Below are 20,647 nucleotides of genomic sequence, written 5' to 3' on the forward strand. Positions count from 1 at the left end.
CTTGGTGCTAATCTTATTCCTTTCCATCTTCTTTTGCCTCAAAGCTCAAATCGGTAACGCTTCGTTCCAAGCGCGCCAGCCCGGCGAAACTTTCAGACGAGCCGTCACACGGTTTCCACCAGACCCCCCTTACCAGGTCCCATTTACCAAGAAGCAGCCAATCCTGGTCCTCTATCTGTTGGTGATGGATGGCCAGTGGGTTCTCGGCCCACGCTAAGGGATGCGGCTTGTGCTGTTGACTTTACGATGTATTGGGTTTTGGAATTCTGCTTCGGGCAACTCGTCTGCTACACCGACAACACTGCAGACGGTTATGGATGGGTGCCGTACCTGGCGTGCCGCTTTTCCATTGACACCCAGTCCCCAGCGCGCCAAGCTGGACTGGCGAGATGAAGAGAAAAAAAAGAAGAAAAAAAAAACACATCATGAAGGCCAACATACGTTGCGAACGTGTTGGGTGACAAAGCCCTACCATGCCTATGCATCCCCTGCCACTATCATGCTCCCACCGTATATTAACTGACACACACAGGCCCAGCGCAAGGGAGGCACAATGAGACGCAAAGAGGCACGCTGGGATCTCGAAGACATGGCGGCCCATTCTCTGCTTCCGCCGTCCGGGCAAGTCTGGAATTAAGCAAAACGGTCGAGGTAAACCCGGCGTCTTCTGTTTGCCACTGTGCCGCCCTGCCGACCTGACCGAGGAATGCGACGAAGAAGGAAACATGAATGCAAAGCAGCATACGGCTGCAGTCGAGCCTTCCATAAACCGTTGAAAAAGGTTGATTTCGACAGACGTGTTTCAACGCCTGATGTTCGTTCGATGTCGTCGGCAAGCATTCCGTTGGCGGTTCTTTCGTCACCCCTCAGCCTTGGGGGACTCTTCAGAAGAACCGCAGGACGGGCATCGTCAGTCATCTTAACTTTCAGGGCCATCCACTTGTACCTGCATGAGATGTGCCTCCCAGGCCAATCACGATCTGTCTCCCCGGTCTTTCCACTGACCCCGAATCCTTCGAGACTGGAGGCTTTTTCTATTGTTCCTGATCTTATCCACTTTGCCAGTTCTGTTCCTGGCAGGTCGACATGCTCGGCACGCCCTGTCGCGCCCTTCCTACCTTCTCGTGCAGTGCTAGAGACATGTTGCTAGGGAAGAGACGGAGCTAGAGTTCAAAAGGGCAAGCAGCAACCAAATGGCAATGCCAAAAGGTACCAGGCAAACCCCTTCGATGGGACGTGGACTGAGGCCAGCCCAAGGCAGGGCAAGGGTCGATACACGCATGGAGCGGCAGACTTGCCCAATCTGGCTATCGTGCCCCTTTTCACACTCAACATGCAAACTCGCAGAGAGCAGCCCCCCTTCACCTCCTACTCCTCCTTGTGGCTTGCCCACCACCCCCCATACGCGCGCGTGGCATGGTCGTTCTCGGGACTTTTCCTCGAGCAATATATGGCTACGATGGCTCGCCGCTTGTCCAGCTTTGGACGTTTTCCTTCTTTTTCTCCTTCTTTTTTTCCTCTTTTTGTTTTCTCACCATCGCCAACTTCGTTCACCAACCGACTCTGTTCACTGAGTCGTTTTTTTTTTTTTTGCATTCCTTCTGGTTTGCGTCCTTTCGTTTTGATCTTTGGATCATAGTCACTCATTTTTATATAGTCTCTCGTTCTTCAACGGCCTCGTCCCGTTCTCTTTTGGCACTCCTTTTTTTCATATCACCAACACTCATTTATATAAACAAAGAACGCAACAATGCCTTCTATCAAGAACACTCTCCTGGCTGTGGCTTCCGCCGCTGTTGTGGCCGCCAAGTCCGCCAAAGTCAATGTTTACTACGGCCAGCAGGGTAGCAATGAGCTGTCCACCATCTGCGAGACCGGCATCGACTACGTGACACTGGCCTTCATCAACGTCTCGCCCGAGAACGGCGGCAAGTCCGGCTATCCTGGTGACAACTTCGCCAACCACTGCTTTGCTGGCTACTACCCCGACTCGTTCCTGCTGAAGGACTGCCCGGACATCACCGATGGCTGGCAGACTTGCAAGGACAACGGCGTCAAGATCCTCCTGTCCATTGGCGGTGTCTTCTCGCCGACCTCCAACTACACCGTGTCCTCCGACGCCGAGGCCACCAAGTTTGCCGACTTCTTGTGGGGTGCCTTCGGTCCGTATGACGGCACCGACACGTATCCCCGTCCTTTCGATGTCGGCGCCACCCACAACTCCGTCGACGGCTTCGACCTGGACATCGAAGAGAAGTTCGCCGACCAGGGTCCCTGGAACACCCTTGTTTCGCGGCTGCGCACCAACTTCAAGGGCGGCGATTACCTTGTCACTGCTGCTCCCCAGTGCCCCTTCAACGACAGGAACTTCCAGATGACTGGTATTCTGGCCGGGTCCAAGTTTGATCTCCTCTTCATCCAGTTCTACAACAACCCGGTCTGTGATGGCTTGAATGGGGGTTTCAACTTCAATGCCTGGGTCACCCACCTCGACGGCTCCCCCAACGCTGACACCCCGCTGCTCATTGGTCTGCCCGCTAGTCCCGAAGCGGCCGGGTCCGGCTACCTTAACCCCAAGCAGTTTGAGGACCTGATTGTCAAGTACCGCGGCAACAGCCACTATGGTGGCATCATGCTGTGGGACGAGTTCTTCGGTCTCAACAACCCCGTCGAGACCAAGCAGCAGGGCAAGACCAACTATATTGGCCTGGCTGTCGAGCTTGCCAACCCTGCTGACCCCGTCCCGTCGATTATCTCGACCTCGAGCGTCGTCTCTACCAGCTCGGCTTCTTCATCCGCTTCGTCGTCCGCTTCTGCCTCCAGCTCTGTCTCGGCCTCCAGCTCTGCCTCCAGCTCTGCCTCGGCCTCCAGCTCTGCCTCCAGCTCTGCCTCCAGCTCTGCCTCGGCTTCCAGCTCTGCCTCGGCCTCCAGCTCCGTCGCCTCGTCGTCTGCCTCTGCTTCGGCTTCGGCTTCCGGCTCGGCCTCCAGCTCCGCTGCTTTCAGCTCCGCTCCTTATTCCAACTCGAGTGCCTCAGCCTCAGCTGTCCCTAGCACGTCCAGTGGCTCTGCCGGCGGCTCTGCCAGTGCTTCGGCCTCTACCGGTCCCATCTCCAGCCCGGCTGTTTCGCCTTCCGCCTCGCTGATCACCTCGACTGTCCGCTCGACCTACACGAGCACCATCCTGTCTTGCGCCCCGACGGTGACCAACTGCCCTTACGGCAAGGTGACCACGGTCATCGTCGATCTGTACACCACCATCTGCCCAGTGACTGCTACCGAGAAGCATACCACCAGCACCCCTGCCGGCGGTAACGGTGGTGCTGGCGGTGCCCCTGTTGTCAGCACCATCTACAGCACCAGCTACGAGACCATCACCTCGTGCGCTCCCGAGGTCACCAACTGCCCGGCCCGCGTCAACACCCACACGGTTGCTGTCAGCACCATCACTGTCTATCCCAGCTCGGGCTCTGGCTCTGGCTCTGGCTCTGGCTCTGGCTCTGGCTCTGGCTCTGGCTCGGGCTCGGGCTCGGGCTCGGGCTCGGGCTCGGGCTCGGGCTCGGGCGCCAACTCGTCGCCGATCATTGTTGGCCACGTCGCTGTTCCCACCACGACGCTTATTGCAGTGCACTACAGCAACTCGACGGCCTCGAATGTTACCAAGGTCAAGCCTACGACCGTTGGTGCCGGTTCGGGCAGCGGCAACGGGAACGGCAACGGTGCTGGCTCTGGCGCCACGGCCAGCGCCTCGCGCCTTTCCTCATCGCCCAGCAGCAGTGTCGTCACTGCTGGCGCTGGCAAGGTGTCGACCCATATGGGTCTGGCCGCCCTGTTCGTCGCCGGTGTTATGATGATGCTGTAAAGCGGTCAATAAAAAGGCTCCAATCTTGTCTTGATTGCTTACAATGACGGACTGCGTCTTTTCTGGGTTTCGGGCTTTTTTTTCTTTTGTCTGGTCTTGGCTTTTACTGTACAGGTGGTTTTAACACAGCATATTGCATTGCCTTAACCTTTTCCTTCTCTCTATTTATACCTTTGAAAACAAAACTTTTTTGGATTCTTTCAGTTGGACCGCAGCACCCTTTGTTGTTTTATGTAAATGTCAAGTGTGTTTGTTGCTGCAGCTTATCTCCTGCACACTTTTTCCGGGCAGGCCGTTGTGTCCAGACTTTTTGGATGTATTGGTGTGGCTTCACAACGAGTCTTGTACGATATACAGCATACTTTTGTCAGTTTCACGAAAACAGAACGAACGGTGGATTTGCAGTTTTTGCTGTTGTGGCACGCAAACATAAAGAACAAGAGACGTTGCGCGTCAGTTTGAGAACCCCATCTCTCTTCTCGTCTGGTTTGTGCTTGTTTTCCCCTTTTCCCTGTTTATGTAGGAAGTGTATGTATGCATCTTGTTGTGGGTTCGTTCTGTTCTAGCGTTGCGCGAAATTTCTTCCCATTTTTTGCACCGCCTCGTCCTTCCCATTTTTCTAACGTTGCTCACATCACAAGAAAGCCAACCTTAGAATGAGGTTTTCAATCTGATAAACCTGACATACCCAAATTCGATTGTCGATCAACGGCGCGCATCATCCTTTGCAGCACCGCCTGGACCATTCAGAGCAGGGTGGGACTGATTGGCGACAAGGACGCCAGGACGGCTGTGCCGAGGAAGTCAGAGGTACTTGCGGTGACTCAGAGGCGGCTTCTTGGGGGGGCGTGTGGCTAAGACAACGACGATCACCAAAACCTTCCCAAAACCTGTGCCAGGGTAAACGGGCAAGTTTTATGGTTCCTTTCCTTTGTGAACTTGGCACCAAACCACATCTCACCAGATCTCGTTATAAATTTCCAACGCCCACCCCTCTTTTGCCTCATTTCTTGTCTTCTCTCCTTTCTCTCGTTCAACTTCACCCCTTTCCACAGCCCTTTTTGTCACTTTCTTTCATTTGATTTCCCTTTACAAGGCACCACCTGTCTTGCAGTCGGTGTTCCTTTCTTTTGATATCCTCCGGTTTTCTTCCCCTTGTCACGGCCTCGACCTAAGGAGGCCGACCGTTAACTCTGCAAGAATGGGTGCCGGCGCTTCATCAGCAGCAGCGTGCGTCCGCAACTCCGCTTTCCACTGGTTCCGGCCCACCCAGGCACCTGTCGCCCACAACATGTCTTAGTTGTCGAGACGGGCGGCAGTGCGACAGCCACCGACAAGCACCCTCGACAGATTGCCAACAGCAGCCGCACCAGGACCCCGACGACGGCGACGTTGGTGATCTGTTCCTTAATTGGGCGAACCACGAAAGCGGCGGCAGCCTCTGTTTTGATTCTTCACCTGCATTTGTTTTTGCACCTTATTCTGTTTCAACCTCGACTTCTGTTCCCTCCAGTTCCCTGCCTTCAACGGCTCCCACCCCATCGGAGCTTTCCAATTGGCCTCTGTTCCCGGCGGCCCAGTCGACGCCCGCCGTCTCGTTTGCGGACACGCCGCTGACCACAACGCCGTCGACCACGCCGGCCTCTCTCCTTTCTTCGCTATCCACACCGCTGCTGGACTCGTACGGATCCCAGCAGCTGTCCTGTTCTTCGGCAAGCTCCTCTTTCGCTCAACAACAAGAGCAGCAGCTGCAACAACAACCCCTGCTCGATATTTTTGACTGGTCGTCGATCTTGACGATGCCGTACGCGGACCCCATCATGTTTCCGCCGTCTCGCCTTGGCATGGCGTCGCACCACCATTCGCCCTCGTCATCGGTGGGCGCGACCATGGCCACGTCAACGGCCACCCAGTCGCGCACGCCACCTCTGTCGCTGTCGCCGGCCTACTCGTCGGAGACGTCGCCTGTTGCGCAGGCGGCCGACGGCGGCTGCAGCGCGAGTGTAGCTGTCGGAGAAGACAACGACAACGACAACAACAGCAGCAGCAGCAGCAGCAGCAGCAACAATCTTCAGTTTCTTTCGTTCTTGGACCTGTCTTCGCTTGGGTCGACGCCAGGTAGCACCGCGGAACCAGCCGCGTCTGTGGCCATGGCACCGTCCGTTTCGTCGTCGTCTGCGTCTGGCACGTCGGTTTCGGCTGTAGCCGCGCCCTCGCCTCCGCCTCGTTCTTCCCTTTCTTCTTCGTCGTCCTCGGCGCCGAACGTCCCTGGCCTGACGCTCAGTCGTGCTGCGCGCGGCGTCCACAAAAGGTCGGGTGCCGGCGGTGCGCGTGTCCGGACGTCCACGACGACGGCGGCTGCAGACGACGAGGATCTCCTCCTCAAGAGACAGCGCAACAGCTTGGCGGCGCGCAAGTACCGCCAGAAGAAGCTGGACCGCATCTCGGAGCTGGAGGTGGAAGTCGGGCAGCTGCAGGGCGAGCGCGACGCGCTGCGCATTCAGCTGGCACGACAGGAGGCGGAGACGACGGCACTGCGGAAGATGCTTCTTGTGCAGAGCCGGGACCGCGAAGACGATGGAGGCAGCAAGCGGCGGAAAAGAAAGTAGCAGTAGAGAGGATTTGTTTTTTAAAAGTTACTTTTTTTTTTCACACAAAAGGACAACATTTCAAAAGGACAAAAGTACAAAAGGACTGGCCGAGTTGTTTTTATATTGTCTATTTCTATTTTTGCTTACCTCTATTCTTGCGTTTCTCCTTTTCTATGTCCTTTGCTTTGTCTCGTTAGCGAGTTTTGCTCTTTTATGTATCTTATGCAAACTGAAGAATCAAAGCTTAATTGCACGCCAAAGACAAAGCAACAAATGTGCCTTGTGAAGGCTGCTGTCGGACGATGTCGGCTCTTAGGTGACATATATGTAGAATATAGTGCTTTCATGGACACGTCAAGGCACAACCACGCATGAGCCGAGGAGAGAAGAAGGCCACTGCGAGAACGAAGACACAGTCCCACCACAAACAAAACGAGGAGGACAAGATGTGACGGGAGGGCAAGAGACCAAAACGAGCGGCGCCATCATCCTCAAACGAAGATAACCCGTTGAAAAGGAACGTAGGAACGGTGCTAGAAAGTAAACTCTCTTGGCACCGACTCTTCTATTTCCATACCACCTTGTCGTCCTCTTTTGTCGCCTGATAGTTCCTGTTCCACTCTGCAGGTGTCCGACTCCATCAAATCCTCAGTCTCTTCGTGCCATGTTGTGTGCAGTGGTTTTGCTCTCAACATTGGGAACGATGGTTTTTCTTCATGCAGAGAGGCGTGCAACATTGTGTGGTTTGTGCTTTTTGTGGACGGGGCAGAAGAGAGCGAGAGCCTACCTACATATATGTCGATGCCACGATGGCGACATTGGATATCGATCATTGGGATATCGATGCCAGCAGAACATATCGATGCAGGGTCGGAAGGACAGAGGAACAAGAGAAAATCAATTTTGGTAAGGGAAATATAAAGGATAAACGAAGAAAGGGACCAAAAAAAGGAAAGGAAAAGATCGATCCAGATACCAGCAACTGTTCTTTATATATGCTGCTCGTTGTCCATACCCTCCTCTTTTTTTCCGGGGACGTCGCAAGGGAAACGACAGACGAGGGGGTAGACGGGCTCTGCAGTGCCAAGTACCAGACAAATGAGCATCTACGAGAGGTGCGTGTGTTGCTTTTGGTGATTTTGGGGTGATTTCGGTATACTGTCGAGTCGAGGTGTGTCGGATTGCGAGGGAGAATGATTCATATCTCGTCATCTGCGACGCTTCATATATAGGCCACGTCTCGCTTCACACTCTTCTTCTCCTCATCTGCAACTCTCGAGCGGATGTACCTGTACTCGCTCTTTTGACGACTCCTGACGCATCACGAAAGCACCTGGCGAAATGGCTGTTTCGTTGTGGTGCTGCTCTATAACTGGCTTGGCTCGACTATACACAAACCGTGGATGTATGGAATCGTGCTCGGCAGGATAGGGCAATATGACGGTTGCTTGCTTCCCGTCATCCACCGTCTGTCACAGTATCTATGCGACATCATTCATTGAGATACCAGTCTTTATATCCTCTTATCCTCTTATCCTCTAGGTCGCGGTCAGATTCGCTCTGGCGGAAGCAAGTGTCTGGTGTCCTCTACCCAGCCCCCTTTCGGCAAGCAGTATTCTCTTGTCTTACGACGACCAGCGGAAGGTCTACCACAGATCGTGAGTCCCGCTCTCTTATGAACGTCTACGAAAGGAAAAAAGATTCAGAATGCACGCTGCCAGAAGCACATAGACCGCATTTTGTGGTAGACGGGAGCAAGGTCATCTGGACGAAGTCTTGGAGTAGCCTGGCTCTCAATGGACACTTGGCGGCAATATAGACACCGACAGCGCTCTCTAGCTGCCCCATTCCCTCGAAAACTCTCGACATTCCTCCTCGTTCATGGCTTTCACAACATCACCGCCTTTGTCTTCCACCGCGAATCCTTCCGAAGCCCAGGCCAATCTGCTCGCCCTGCTCACCCTGTGTTGCTGCACTCAGTTCCTTACAACAGCCAGCCAAGAATCTTTCCACCAAACGGGATGCAGTGGGAGAGCAACAAGTCTGCTGCCCGCCTGCAAATGATGCGACGTTGATGCAAAGTGATGCGAAATGATTCATAGTGATAGACACACCCCTCTCCTCAAAATGGTGCTAGCGTGTTGTAGGAGTTCGCAGCAGGAAGTACCGGGTACTTCCGATCTGGACGGCGCACCCCGTACCTTCCCAATGTCGAGCCTTGCATCTGCTCCACTTTTCCGACTTCACTTTACCGTTCTGTTCATTGTGTTTTTGCACCCTGGACTGGTTTTTTGTTTTGTCTCAACGTTTGACCTGTGGAGTACGATGAGGCTGAGGAGAAAAGCGAGTTTTCTGCGCATTATGTGAGACAAACTATATCTTTGCCTGGGATACGACTGCCAAATTCGTGCTGCGACGCCGGCTCGCCTTTGCCCAATTTCTGTTTAATTGCATAAGTGCCATATAATCGTTGTATAAGTCAAGTAAGCGATATATACACAACATATGCCACATTTCGCTAGACGTACAACGCATTTCGTGGATCTACACTGTTCGTACGATGGTTGAAATGGTAAGGAAACTAATAGCCCCTTTCTTGTGTCGTGTTAGTGTTGTCTGGTTCCTAAAAGACTGACGTAGAATGATCCCGCGCATTTTGCTAATCACAGTGTGTAGCTTCAACTGGAAAAAGAAGTTTAGGTTTACGCTTAATTCATGCATCATCGGTTGATTACAAGTAAATGACATCAAATAAACGAAAGACCCCCGAGTCAACTCCAAACGTATCCGAACCCGAATGAAAGGTAGAACCAAATCATAAATCACAACAAAAATGCACATATGCACAAATGCACATCTCCAAGAGCCGGTATCACATGGATGTCCTCCTCTACTTCGTCACTCCGCGCTGTTGCGGCTTGTAGCTGATGGTGTGGACAAGGGGCATGGCTTCTGCCGTCTGCAGGATGCTGTGCGTCCTGCCCTTTGTCCATTTCACCGATTGCATGCTGTCGTAACAGATGCTGTACATTCTCATGTCAACCGGCTCCAGCTGCTTGGGGATGACGGTGCAGGCCGGACCCAGCGACGCCAACTCCTGCTTGATCACCGCCGCCGTGGCCTCGCGCACGGCGTTGGCGCTGACCAGCGCCTCGCGGACGCCGTCTGCTTTCGCTTGCAGGGAGGCCATCCGCGTGGCCAGATTGTTCAGCACCGTCGCGGCCGACCGCATGTACTCGCGGCTCCACCAACCGCCGGGGGGCGGCCGGAACCCGCCGTGGATGGTCCGCTTGGCCATGCTGTCCCCGTACGCGGAGGCGTGCGCGTCTTGCACCTTCTTCAGCTGCCTGTGGACGGCGTGGAGCAAGTCATACTGCGCGTCCGGAATGTTCCAGTCGCTGTTGGTCGTCGCCGTGGCAAGTACGGCCTCGCGCAATTTGACAAACTGGGACGGGCAGCCGTCTTTGGACGGGTCCCGGCGCACCATCCGCGGCCGCGTCCGCCCGTTTGGGTACAAGCTCGGCGGGTTCTGGTCGCCAAAAGGCGACACAAACAGCTTGCCCGCGCAGGCCTCGTCGACCAGGACAATGACTCCGTTCATTTGCGCGCGGATGAACCCGACGGCCGTCTCGACTGCGTTGAAGGCGGCCTGGGTCTGCTCAGTCATGCTGCGGAGCTTGGCCGCCTTCAAGGCCTGGTACTCGGCCGTGCTGCTGCCCCGGTAGCCGGCGTCGTCGGACGGTGGGAGCAGACTCACGACGGCGAAATGCAGGTACTGGGTCCGCATGCCGATGTTGCCGCAGAGGTCTTCTATGCGCCTGACGAGAATGTGGCACTTTTGCTCCGATTCGAAGATGGCCTCCCGGATGCCGGACAGGCTCTTTGCGATTTTGGTCTCGCCCTCCTGACGCGCCTTCTCGTTCTTGGCCTCGCGCCGGCGCTTCACCAGCTGCCGACAAAAGAGAATCGGCGACGTAATGGGGTTGGCGGTGGCAATCTTGGAGTGGGCCACCTTGTAGTCGTCGACAATGTCATGAACGGTGACAATTGGCTTCTCGTCCTTGTAATCCATGATGAAAATGACGATGGCACAAAAAAAATAATAAAAATTTGAGGTGATGCAAATAGCGATGGATGCGTTCTAACTATCCGCAGAAATTAAAAATTAATGATTAAGCATGAAATAAGATACAATGACAGAAAGTAGAAAAAAGAAAAAGAAGAGAGAAACAAAAACCTTGGCAAGAAAGAGACCAAGGAAGGAGAAGGGGCCAGATAAAGGATAGAAAAGATCCATGGGTCGTGCTGCCGCAGAAAAGGGTGCGTAAACAAATCTCGATGTTGCCCCTCATTGGTTGACAGATGGAGGGAGTTCACGCTTGCAGCTTACACTGGTGATGCAATAGTTGCCAACTTAGTGAGCGTCACTCGTTGCACATTGTGTAGTGACGTACCGTTGGCCCTCATCCAACAACAGCTAGTGGTTTGACGGAGTCAGCGAGCCAAACTGTAGGCTGGGGGACGCAGTTCATCTCTCCCTGAATGGACTGATGTTGGTCCATAATGCAGACAAAGAAACGGGAAAGCTTCGATGCGGTCTTCAAGAATGTAGAGCTTCGGCAGCGCCAGTATCCAAAATGCAAAATATAAGATGTCATTGCTTATGTATGTAGGTGAAAAGAAAAGAAAATAAAGAAAACGTTCATTTACACAGGCCCGCCTGCATCGAGCTGACTTGGCTCGACGGCAAAAGTGTACCTGTAGCCACCGGGAAACGGCGAAGAATGATAAAAGACGAGTGAATCGTTGAGGATCCCATCGTTTCCAAGGCCAGGGCCATGACAAAGCGTACTGTGCATGCACGCTCGCAATGGAATTGATCAAAAACTGGACCGAGGCCCAATCAGAGACTAGTACAAGCAGAGACCGCCGACATCTTCGTCCAGCGTCCACATGCCGGCCAGCCCGCCGACCTCGACCTCATCGTCCCCCGTCACAGCCGCTGCCACCTCCGGCGTCGCTGGCTCGGCGGGCTTGCCAAAGAAGAAGTCGTTCTTGCCCGGCACGCGGCCCTGCCGGTGCATGAAACGCTGCGTCCACTCTTCGACGGCCGGCTCGCCCGTCTCGTCGCGTGCCTGCTTGAGGAACGAAATAAGTGCCGTGCCGCCCGTGCCCTTGAGCGATTTCTTGGTGCCGCTGTCGTCCGTCTTCACGGCCGCCATCGCCAGGTTCATCGTCTTGGGCCGGTGCGTCGTAGGCGCGGCGCGGCGCAGAGCCTCGGGGCTGCGCGAGCGGCTACGGGCACGTGCCACGTCACGCGACGGAATCACAATGTAGCGTGTGACCACGGCAATGTGCTTGTCGCGCAGGGCGCGGAGCATGGCCAGGCACGAGTCGTAGGCAATCGACAGTGGTCGGTTGGTACCCGCAGCCTGGTTGGCAAGCACGTACGGGCGGATGTTGGCCACATCCGTGACGTCCTGCAGGAAGCGCGCGTGCGCGCCCGGCATGTACTTGCGCATCTCCAGAATAAAGTTGTGGCGGGATGCGGCGGCCGCCTTGGCGGCCGCATCGTCGCCGTCGGCACCGCCAGCACTGTCACCGTCGCCGGCCTTGACGCCCGTCGGGCGGTGTTCCACGCCCAGGACAATGTCAAAGAACTGGATCAGGCTGCTCTGCGCATTGCTGCCCCCGCTGTACTGGCGGTACTCCTGGTCCTCGCCGTCGCCGCGGCCGTCGTCGTAGATCACGCCGAGCGGGAGGCCCGCGTCGGCCATGTTCTTGCTGCCGGCCAAAAACGGCCGGATGCGGTGGTAAAAGACGGTGGGGTCGCACTGCTCGTGCAGGCGCTGCAGCAGCTCGCCGAGGTCGTTGAGGCGCTCGGCAAAGGCGCACAGGCATGCCGTGACCGTGTCGGCGTCGTCTTCGCGCACGGCCGCCATGGCCTTGAGCATGATGGCAATCATGGGCCCGCCGCGGGCCTCCATGGCCACAGAGACGAGGTAGAACCACGACTCGTCAATGGAGCCGGTCAGCGTGTTGAGCGTGGCCAGGTTCTCGAGCTGGTCGACGCCTTCGTCGACAAAGAGCGGCTTGAAGTTCCAGAGGCACACCGCGGCGTACGTGGCCACGGGCGGCACCTCGAGGCGCGCCGAAATGGCCAGCAGCGGCACGGTGATGGGCGGCGGGAGGCGGTCGCTGGGGCTGTCACCGCCCCAGATGTAGCCGTGCGCAATGAAGCAGAGGATGCTGTACGCCCGCCGCCACTCCGCGTCGTGTTCCAGGCCGACTGTGGAGAGCACAGGCAGACGGTCGACCACGCCGCGCAGGCGACGGCTGAGGATCAGGGCCTGCAGGTTGGCCACGACGGCCTCCCACTTGTTGTAGTACGGATCCGGCAGCCGGGCAAGGGGCAGCTCATTAGGGAGGAAGCCGTGCTTGGGGGAGATGCCATAGTCGGCAAGAACGGGAATTTTGGGAAGCATATTTGGTAGCAGGCCAGAGGCTTGTCTGGCTCTTGTTGGCCCTATGTTTCAAGAAACCGAGAAGCAAGAGTCGTTTTCGATAGCGCGTGAAGCTGCGGACTGTTGGTCACGAGGACAGCGGCTTGGATTTGTCTGCTCTTGTCTTTTGGAACGATGTCGTCGCTCGTGATTGTTTGACGTTGCGATGCTCTTTGGTCCAAAGTGTAAGCCGTCGGTAGTTTAGTATCTGTTATGCCGAGATTGCTTGTAGGGCTTGGGACTGAAGCAATTGCTGGATTCGGCAATGTAAGCGGTCGTGATGTTTCAAGTACTCGAGAGGTCCTGACGCAAGGAGTATACAGAATTGATTCTGTGATACTCCTCAGCCGTGCGAGTTTCTGGTTGCGTGACCATGGGTTTGAGGGAGTTTGTCTTGGGGTGAAGGAAAAAAGGAGAAGAGAAGAAAAGAAGAAGAGAAAAAGGAGAGGAAGCGAGACAACGGAAGGCGCCCGAGAAAAACGGGAAACTAACGGCGCTTTATAATTTGCAGGCAAGCGCCGCCCCCGGGTTGTCTCGATCGCGCCTTCTTCCGGGTTCTTTCACCAGGCTATGCCGCTAAGGAACATAGCTTGAAAATCCCAGGCTGCCCATAACCATGGGACAGGGCAGGGCAGGACCATTCTCGCACTGCTCCGCGCCATCCCGCCCTCCAAAGTCTCGAGGCGAATCCAGTGTCCCGGGTGTGAGAGGCAAATTCCGATGGTCCGGCTCTGCGCAACAGATGTGCGCCTTTTGCGTCGTATGGCACTAACGAAGAAGCCTACGCAAAGGTAGGGAAGGAACCAGTGGATGCCAGCATTTGCGAAAAAGGCAAGGGCGCAGGGGCGTGCGGAATCTCTTTTCCTGTTGTTTCTGTTTTTCCCACTGCTCCTGCCAAACTTGCACGATTCATCGCTTCTGTTTTGTGCATGTCGTCCCTCCGGGTGCGTCGCTCATAATCTGCCTGTATGGGTGCTCCATAGCGCCTGCCCTATTCTAATTTCCCCCCCTAAGACCATCCTTGGTCCGGCGGAACCGGGCTGCGCTGCTTTGCGCTGGGCAGTCGCTCTCCGACAGCGGCCTCGATTTTCATTTACAAATGCAAAATTTCCGACTCGTCTCCCTCTCACATATGCTCACAAATCGTCCCTCGCCCTAGTGGCAGACCTCGGACTTCATTGCAATTATCGTACCGTCTTATAAACCGTGACGTATTTTGAATGTGAATCGTTTTTAACGCTGTCGTGTGACATGATTTGCACATGCTTCGCTCTTTCCACGTTTTCTCATGCAGGTAAGGAAGAGCACGGGATCGCTCGCCACACAGTCGCGCTCCTGCCCTTATGAGCTGCAAGGCGTGATTGCCATATTCATTTTCTACATACACCCCGCCGACTAGGGAAGCTGCAGGTTTGTTTTGCTGCGGTAAGTTACAGGCGCTGTTTCCGTATTGGCCGTCAGGTGCCTTCGCTGTTTGGAAGGAGGGGGCTGTATTTCTCCGAAGTGAACACCGAAGAACGCAAATACAAATCCCACGGCAGGCACCGATTCGCACTTGTCCTGCCATATTCAGTAATCAAGCGAAACGCTCAAACGCACGCCACATAACCATAGGCCGTCTATGAAGCACGCTTTCGCCGACTGTGCGATACCAAATACAACCTGTCAGCGGAGTGTCCCACATCGAGTGACGTCTGTGTCACTGTCAAAGACGACTTTACATATTTGCGACGCGGGGGTGGAGCGTTGGTCGCGGCCAGGACTGTGCAAGGTGGCTGGACCTTTTAATTGACGCCACACTTCAGCCACAGCATTTGGCCCATCTGTATGTCCACACTGTGCCAGCCAAGCTTGCCCAGGATACCTTGTTGCAACCCCACTAAGCACTGTTGCACGTAATATTGTCCAACATCGTCACCACTCTCCCCTTCATACCAACTCCCCATGCAGGGTCAGACCTCACAGCACGACCGCCCTGCATGCGCTGCTAAACTCCAACAACCTCTCTGCTGCACTATCCGACGCCGCCTCGCGAGCCGCCCGCTATGGCTGTCCAGCAGCATGTGCTGAATTGGCTCTACAGCGTCCTGACGAGCGTAAGTCTGAGACCACAATGATGTGAATGTGACAGATGCGGATGTGTCCCGAGCTGCGGCGCCGCTTACTGACTGTCACTGCTTCTCTAGGAATACCAAGACGTCAATCGGACATACAATGACGTGTCGCAGGCGCTCTCCTACTTCCCCTCGCTGTCGCCGCGGACCGACGTTCACAGTGAGTGCATGGACTTTGCCTTTGGTACTTTGCAGCTTTTGTTTCCCTGCTGACCCTGGCAGCCTTCCCCAATGGCGCATCTGCTCTCCTTCTTCACCTGTCCGGCACAATACCGGCTGTCTTCCGCGGCGCCACCTACCGCTACCCCATCTCGCTCTGGGTGCCGCACAACTACCCGCGCGAGGCGCCGCTCGTCTACGTCACACCGACCGAGAATATGATGGTCCGCCCTGGCCAGCACGTCGACCCCCAGGGGCAGGTTTATCATCCGTATCTTGCCGGCTGGGCCGAGTTTTGGGATGTACGTTGAGCGAGTAAAGCAAGGGCAGCTGGGATAGGATCTTGCGATGTTGACCGCTAACCGGATTCCGCATCCTCTAGAAGTCGACGATATGTGACTTTCTGACCATATTGCGCGATGTCTTCGCCAAAGAACCACCTGTCATTGCACGCCAGGCCCCGAGAGCAGCGCCATTACAAGCACCAGCCGCATCACCAACACCTCCGCCCGTCCCTCCACCGCCACAAGAGCTGGCCTCGCCGCCGCACCCACCCCCACTGTCACCAAAGGCAACCGCTTCACGACAACAGCAGCAGCAACAGCAGCAACAACAGGACCCACCACCGCCACCACCACCACCAAAGGCAAACGGACAGCCACAGCACAGCGCCGCTGTGCTGGCGCATCACACCCCATCGCCGCCACCCGTCCCGCCGCATCCCTCGTATACCAACGGCAACAATGCCTACCCAGCATCGCAAGCAACCCCGAGCCCCCCTCCACCACCTCCTCATCCGTCAACCTCGGGAGCTGGCGGCGTCCGCAGCTCGTGGTATGGCGCAAGTCCACCACCGCCGCAAGCCGTCGAAGCAGGACCGTCTGCACGGAGTGCTAGCGGGGGGCCACCGGTCCCAGGCCGCCCTGAACGCCCTGACCGACCCGACCGACCTGCATACCAGCAATCACCTCTCGGCCAGCCGCCCATGAGCCCGAGCCAGCAGCACCAGCAGCCACCATATAACGCCTCCTACGGACAGCCACAGCCTTTACAACCATCCAAGTCGTCTCCGCCACCGCCCTCCGTGCCTTACGGCCATCAGTCCTCAAATGCCTACTATCAGTACCAACAACAGCAGCAGCAGCCGCAACTAGTCCCGCCACCATGGCAGCAGCAGCAACAGCAGCAGCAACAGTTCCAGCAGTATAACCCCCAGCAACAGCAACAGCAGTATCCACCACAGCAGCAGTTCCTTCAGCAAGTTCAGTCACGGCCGCGGCAACCCCCTCCGCCCGATCTTATGGACGAGCCCGCCACCAACGACGCTCCTAACGGCCCCTCCGACGGTGCCCACCTCGGCGACAGCCAGTCCGGCCGCGCACAAGCTGGATCCGTGCAGCCGCCGCCCGTACCGCGCAACCCGGAAAAGGACGCCCTCCTCCACCAGCTTGCACAGACCCTCGCGGCCCAACGCCAGCAGATCCGTGACAAGAACGACCTGTCCCTGGCCGGTCTGCGTGCGCAGCGGGCGGCCATGCTGACGGCGGCCCAGCGCCTGCAGCAGGACATGTCGGACGTGGCGCAGCTGTCGGCGCTGCTGACGAGCAACACGGACATTCTGCACGAGACGTTGGCCGCGGCCGACGGGCTGGTGGCGAGCAGCCAGCAGACACCGGCGCCGGCCGTGGACGACCTGCTGGTGGGCCCCACGGTGGTGGCGAACCAGCTGTACGACCTGGTGGCCGAGGAGCGCGCGCTGGCCGACGCGGTGTTTATGCTGGGCCGTGCCGTCGAGCGCGGGCGCGTCAGCCCGGTCGTTTTCGCCAAGATGACGCGGTCGCTCGCCCGCGAGTGGTACCTGAAGAAAGCCCTGGTGCGCAAGGTCGGCCGAGGCATGGGCCTCGCATCGGCATAGAAAAGAGGTGGTCGCATCGAGAAGAAGAATGTAAAGGCTCAGCTTCTTTGCTTTGTTGCGTAGATTAACGGTTGTTTCAATAGCATGTACATCCCCCATCATTTCGTTTCATTTATTTTATTTTCATGTCCGTTGTGTTTTTTTTTTGTTTTTATTATTATTCATGGACCTCGTTGCTTTTGCAAGAAAACTGACGCCTGTAAATAAGTTGATTTATAATGGCTTGGGCAATACATACATGGAAGACGTAGTAGCGGATACCAGTTCTATTTCTCTGTTTCTCTCTTCCTCACTTTCTCGTTTTTCATTGCACATAGACCAAGGAGCCATATAATAATTTCGCCGCCAGGTAATCATCAAACATAAGAGAGGACTTAGAACGATGCTGTAGCAATAGCAATTTGACTGCAGTCTTCCGTAAGCATGGCACTATTCAAGGCTGGAAGAGGTACGACAAGCTCGGGCTCTTTTCTCTCTTCTTGCAGAGGCTGACTAGGCGCTGGATATCGTCGACGTGGACCGGAATTGGGTGTTGTAGCTCGCAACTTGCTTCGGCATCGACCATTGGGGAGGAGGCCGTGGCAGAGGTCATATCTGTGTTCGACAAAACAGTGGCATCGGTTTCTGAGCGGTCCAGATCCTCAAAGGGGCCGTTAAATGTGCTCGTACTGCTGCCCTGCGTGTCTCTTGTCGACGAAGACACATTCACAGAATTGCTGTTAGCATCATTGACGGATGCTTTGGCGCCACTTCGACGCCCCCAACTCCAGCTTCGAAAACGGCTCTCTTTCGAGACGCGCCGGAACAGTTTGTTTTCCTCAAAGCCGGCGGCTGCCTCACTGGCATGGAATGCAGCACCCGACTGTTCCTTGGCTCTATGAACATGGCCCCAGACCCAGGATCGCTTTGATCCGTTCAACGCGTTTTGCGTCGTAGTCAGTGGTGCCAAAGGCTCCAATTTAGCAACAAGTTGTTCGCCGTTGCGATTGTCTGACCGGGCACTAGCAGGGTATTTGTTTTCAGTAGTTGAGTTCCAGGAAGAAGGACCACGAGTGGCTTCATGCGATGCAGAGCCTGCAAAAGCTTGACTTGGGCAAGGAACATCACCAGTGGATGAGCTTTGTTCGTGTGAGCCCCGGCGGCGCAGGTGCGACGACAGCCGCCTCCATGATCCTGAGCTTCGATTTGAATGAAGAAATGCCCGTAGTCTAGACCTTGGAAGGGCCCCAATCTGATTTTCCTGCACAGGGTGACACTGCGCTGAAGGGCTGCCAATAAGCCTTGGTCGAACAGCGTCCGTCTTTTCGGGCCCTGGGCTGTGGAGAGTGGTCTTCGTAAGCTCGGAAAGTGATGGTGACTTTGTGGTCTCGGCACATATCATTGTTTTGGAAACTTTAAGTGGCCTAAAGCTGTTACCTTCACAGTGCTTTGCAGGTGACAGTTTCGGCATCGAGTGGGTAGACATGTTGCTTGGGCCCGGACGGTCAAAGATTTTTCTGAGGTCGGCAACAGATGCGGCTTTGTGGCCGATAATTGGATGGCTTGCTACAGAGGTTGACGTTTCGTGTACTGCTTCATTTCCTTCTTCGTGATTCTTTTTGACCGGCTTCGTAATTGATTCGTGGACCAGAGGTGGCTCCCGGCGAACAGGTGTAGTCGGTTCATGGCTGGCTTGAGGAGGCAGGCTTTTGCGTGGAGTTGCTTCCGGGGACAAATCAAAGTTGTCGTTTCCAGATGCGACCTTGCCGTGGCTCTTGACGACTTTGACAGTGTCTGCCGAAGTAGTCTCAATATCTATCTGTGGAGACTCCTCGATGCTGGTGACTGACTTTGTTTTGAGACTCGATGCCTTGGCAGCTGGTGATCTTGAGACTGCCCATACACTCACGGGGAAAGGAGTGTAGAGTGTTGACTTTGAGAGAGACGCCGGCTCAATGGGTGCCATGAGTCTAACAATGGCGACTGAGTGAGACTTTCGAGAAGCCCCGTTTCCTTGGATGCCGTTGCTGGCTTGTCTCGTTGAGACCAAGCTTGTGGCAGCACTTTTGACGTTGGGCGAAGTGTGCAGGCCGCTCTGGGAATCGTACAATGCGTAAAGCCCTGTCGTGCTCGTCGTATGCGGTGAAGCAGGCTTCGTTTTGACTAGAGGCTGGCTCAAAGGAGCCACATCCACAGCAGAGCACCGCTTTCTGATTGGAGTGGTGACCCCGACGTGCGACTGCGCAACGCATTGTGTTTTCTTTTCATCCGCAAAAGGGTCTTGACGTGCTTCCCACGTGGAGTTCCTCACAGGCTGCCAATGGACAGGTTTTTGTGCATCTACAGGAGGCACAAACACAGTTGCTCTGTCGTTCACTGCTTTGGCAAGGTGTATTAGTTGGTGGTGTGTAAACAGCGGCAGACAAGACTCTCAATATTGACTTACATGACGCGCAGCCTGAGCGGCTCCCACGATGATTCTCTTTGGCTAAACGCTCGCCCCGGAGCAGGTCACGAATAAGAGTGTTTGCCTGGACCCTGCGAGCCTTGCGAGCCTCCTTTTTTTCCTCGTTTACGACTTCTTTCCGCGTCTCGATGAATGGAAAAAACGGGTTGGTGGATCTCTGCGAGCCGGATGACGAGCGGACCTAGCTGCTGTCAGCCGCGTGACGCGGGCCGGCGGGGTGTGAGTTTTCGGCGCTCCTTTGGGAGGACCCGACGCTCTGCCGGAAGCTGGACGCCGATGGCTGGAACTCCGCGTGAAGCATCGATGCCCTTGGGGACGAAATGGAGTGTGAGTAAGCCATGGAGGGAAATGTTGTTGGGGCCTGTCGGATGGTGCTCAGGGAGGCACCGTAACGCTGAGTTGGCAAAGTGAGTAGCAAAAGCAACAAATGCCAAGATGGTCTGAGTTCCGATGTAGCGGCTGAAGGTGGACAAAAGGATGCGGGCATCACAGTGGGCGGTTGGTGACGATCCTTGTTTTGCACTCCTACAGAATCTCCTCGTTTACTATTTTGTTGGCACAGGAATAGCAGAACTCGTTGGCCCGTTCAGCCAGCCAAAGCTTAGTCCTTCCTTTCAAGGAAGCTGCCTGCTGTCCGTGCATATGCATCTCGTGAACGTTCTTTCCGTTCTAGCCGGAAGTAGTTTTCGAGGAAGGTGCTTTCTTGTGCCTTCCGTTTTGGACATTGAGATCCCGTCAAAGGAGGCAGGCACGATCGTTACGCATGTCAAGCCGTCGGTTGTGTATTCTCCCTCCTCTCCCTCTCCCTCTCCCCTTTTCTTCCTTTCATCTTTCGCAGCAATCAGATACCAACATTTGCCCACGCCCTTGATGCCGACTTTTCCAGCGTCACCGGTCCATACGAAGTACCGGTCCCGCGTTCTGACGACGGCAGCTCCCGAATAGAATGTGTTCCGCTCAATAATCTTCTCGTCTCTAATAGAGTTTTCGCCGATGCACGTCAGCCACCTGGACCTGAATCTATGGCACATTTCCCAGTGTCGTCACCGAGCTCTAAATG

General features: G+C 55.5%; 6 protein-coding genes across 6 annotated transcripts; 3 read left to right on the forward strand and 3 right to left on the reverse strand.

Moving 5' to 3' along the window:
- Positions 1–1,750: 1,750 nt before the first annotated feature.
- On the forward strand, positions 1,751–3,859 carry SPBR_08243 (class 3 chitinase 2; the record flags this gene model as incomplete). Its single annotated transcript, XM_040766481.1, has 1 exon — positions 1,751–3,859. The coding sequence occupies one exon, from the start codon at positions 1,751–1,753 to the stop codon at positions 3,857–3,859; it is 2,109 nt and encodes a 702-aa protein (XP_040614898.1).
- A 1,201-nt stretch (positions 3,860–5,060) lies between these two features.
- Positions 5,061–6,468, forward strand: SPBR_08446 (uncharacterized protein; the record flags this gene model as incomplete). The annotated part of the gene is made up of 2 exons (XM_040766684.1): positions 5,061–5,089; positions 5,373–6,468. The coding sequence occupies 2 exons, from the start codon at positions 5,061–5,063 to the stop codon at positions 6,466–6,468; spliced, it is 1,125 nt and encodes a 374-aa protein (XP_040614899.1).
- Positions 6,469–9,340: 2,872 nt separating this feature from the next.
- SPBR_08525 (uncharacterized protein) lies at positions 9,341–10,522 on the reverse strand (the record flags this gene model as incomplete). The annotated part of the gene is made up of 1 exon (XM_040766763.1): positions 9,341–10,522. One exon carries the CDS (start codon positions 10,520–10,522, stop codon positions 9,341–9,343), a length of 1,182 nt encoding a protein of 393 aa, XP_040614900.1.
- Positions 10,523–11,360: 838 nt separating this feature from the next.
- Positions 11,361–12,935, reverse strand: SPBR_08398 (indoleamine 2,3-dioxygenase; the record flags this gene model as incomplete). The annotated part of the gene is made up of 1 exon (XM_040766636.1): positions 11,361–12,935. One exon carries the CDS (start codon positions 12,933–12,935, stop codon positions 11,361–11,363), a length of 1,575 nt encoding a protein of 524 aa, XP_040614901.1.
- A 2,063-nt stretch (positions 12,936–14,998) lies between these two features.
- On the forward strand, positions 14,999–17,141 carry SPBR_08235 (uncharacterized protein; the record flags this gene model as incomplete). The annotated part of the gene is made up of 4 exons (XM_040766473.1): positions 14,999–15,049; positions 15,140–15,227; positions 15,290–15,528; positions 15,609–17,141. 4 exons carry the CDS (start codon positions 14,999–15,001, stop codon positions 17,139–17,141), a joined length of 1,911 nt encoding a protein of 636 aa, XP_040614902.1.
- A 433-nt stretch (positions 17,142–17,574) lies between these two features.
- Positions 17,575–18,310, reverse strand: SPBR_08903 (uncharacterized protein; the record flags this gene model as incomplete). Its single annotated transcript, XM_040767029.1, has 2 exons — positions 17,575–18,142; positions 18,249–18,310. The coding sequence occupies 2 exons, from the start codon at positions 18,308–18,310 to the stop codon at positions 17,575–17,577; spliced, it is 630 nt and encodes a 209-aa protein (XP_040614903.1).
- Positions 18,311–20,647: the final 2,337 nt, after the last annotated feature.

Source organism: Sporothrix brasiliensis, assembly GCF_000820605.1.
Source record: "Sporothrix brasiliensis 5110 chromosome Unknown Cont22, whole genome shotgun sequence".
NCBI lineage: Eukaryota > Fungi > Ascomycota > Sordariomycetes > Ophiostomatales > Ophiostomataceae > Sporothrix > Sporothrix brasiliensis.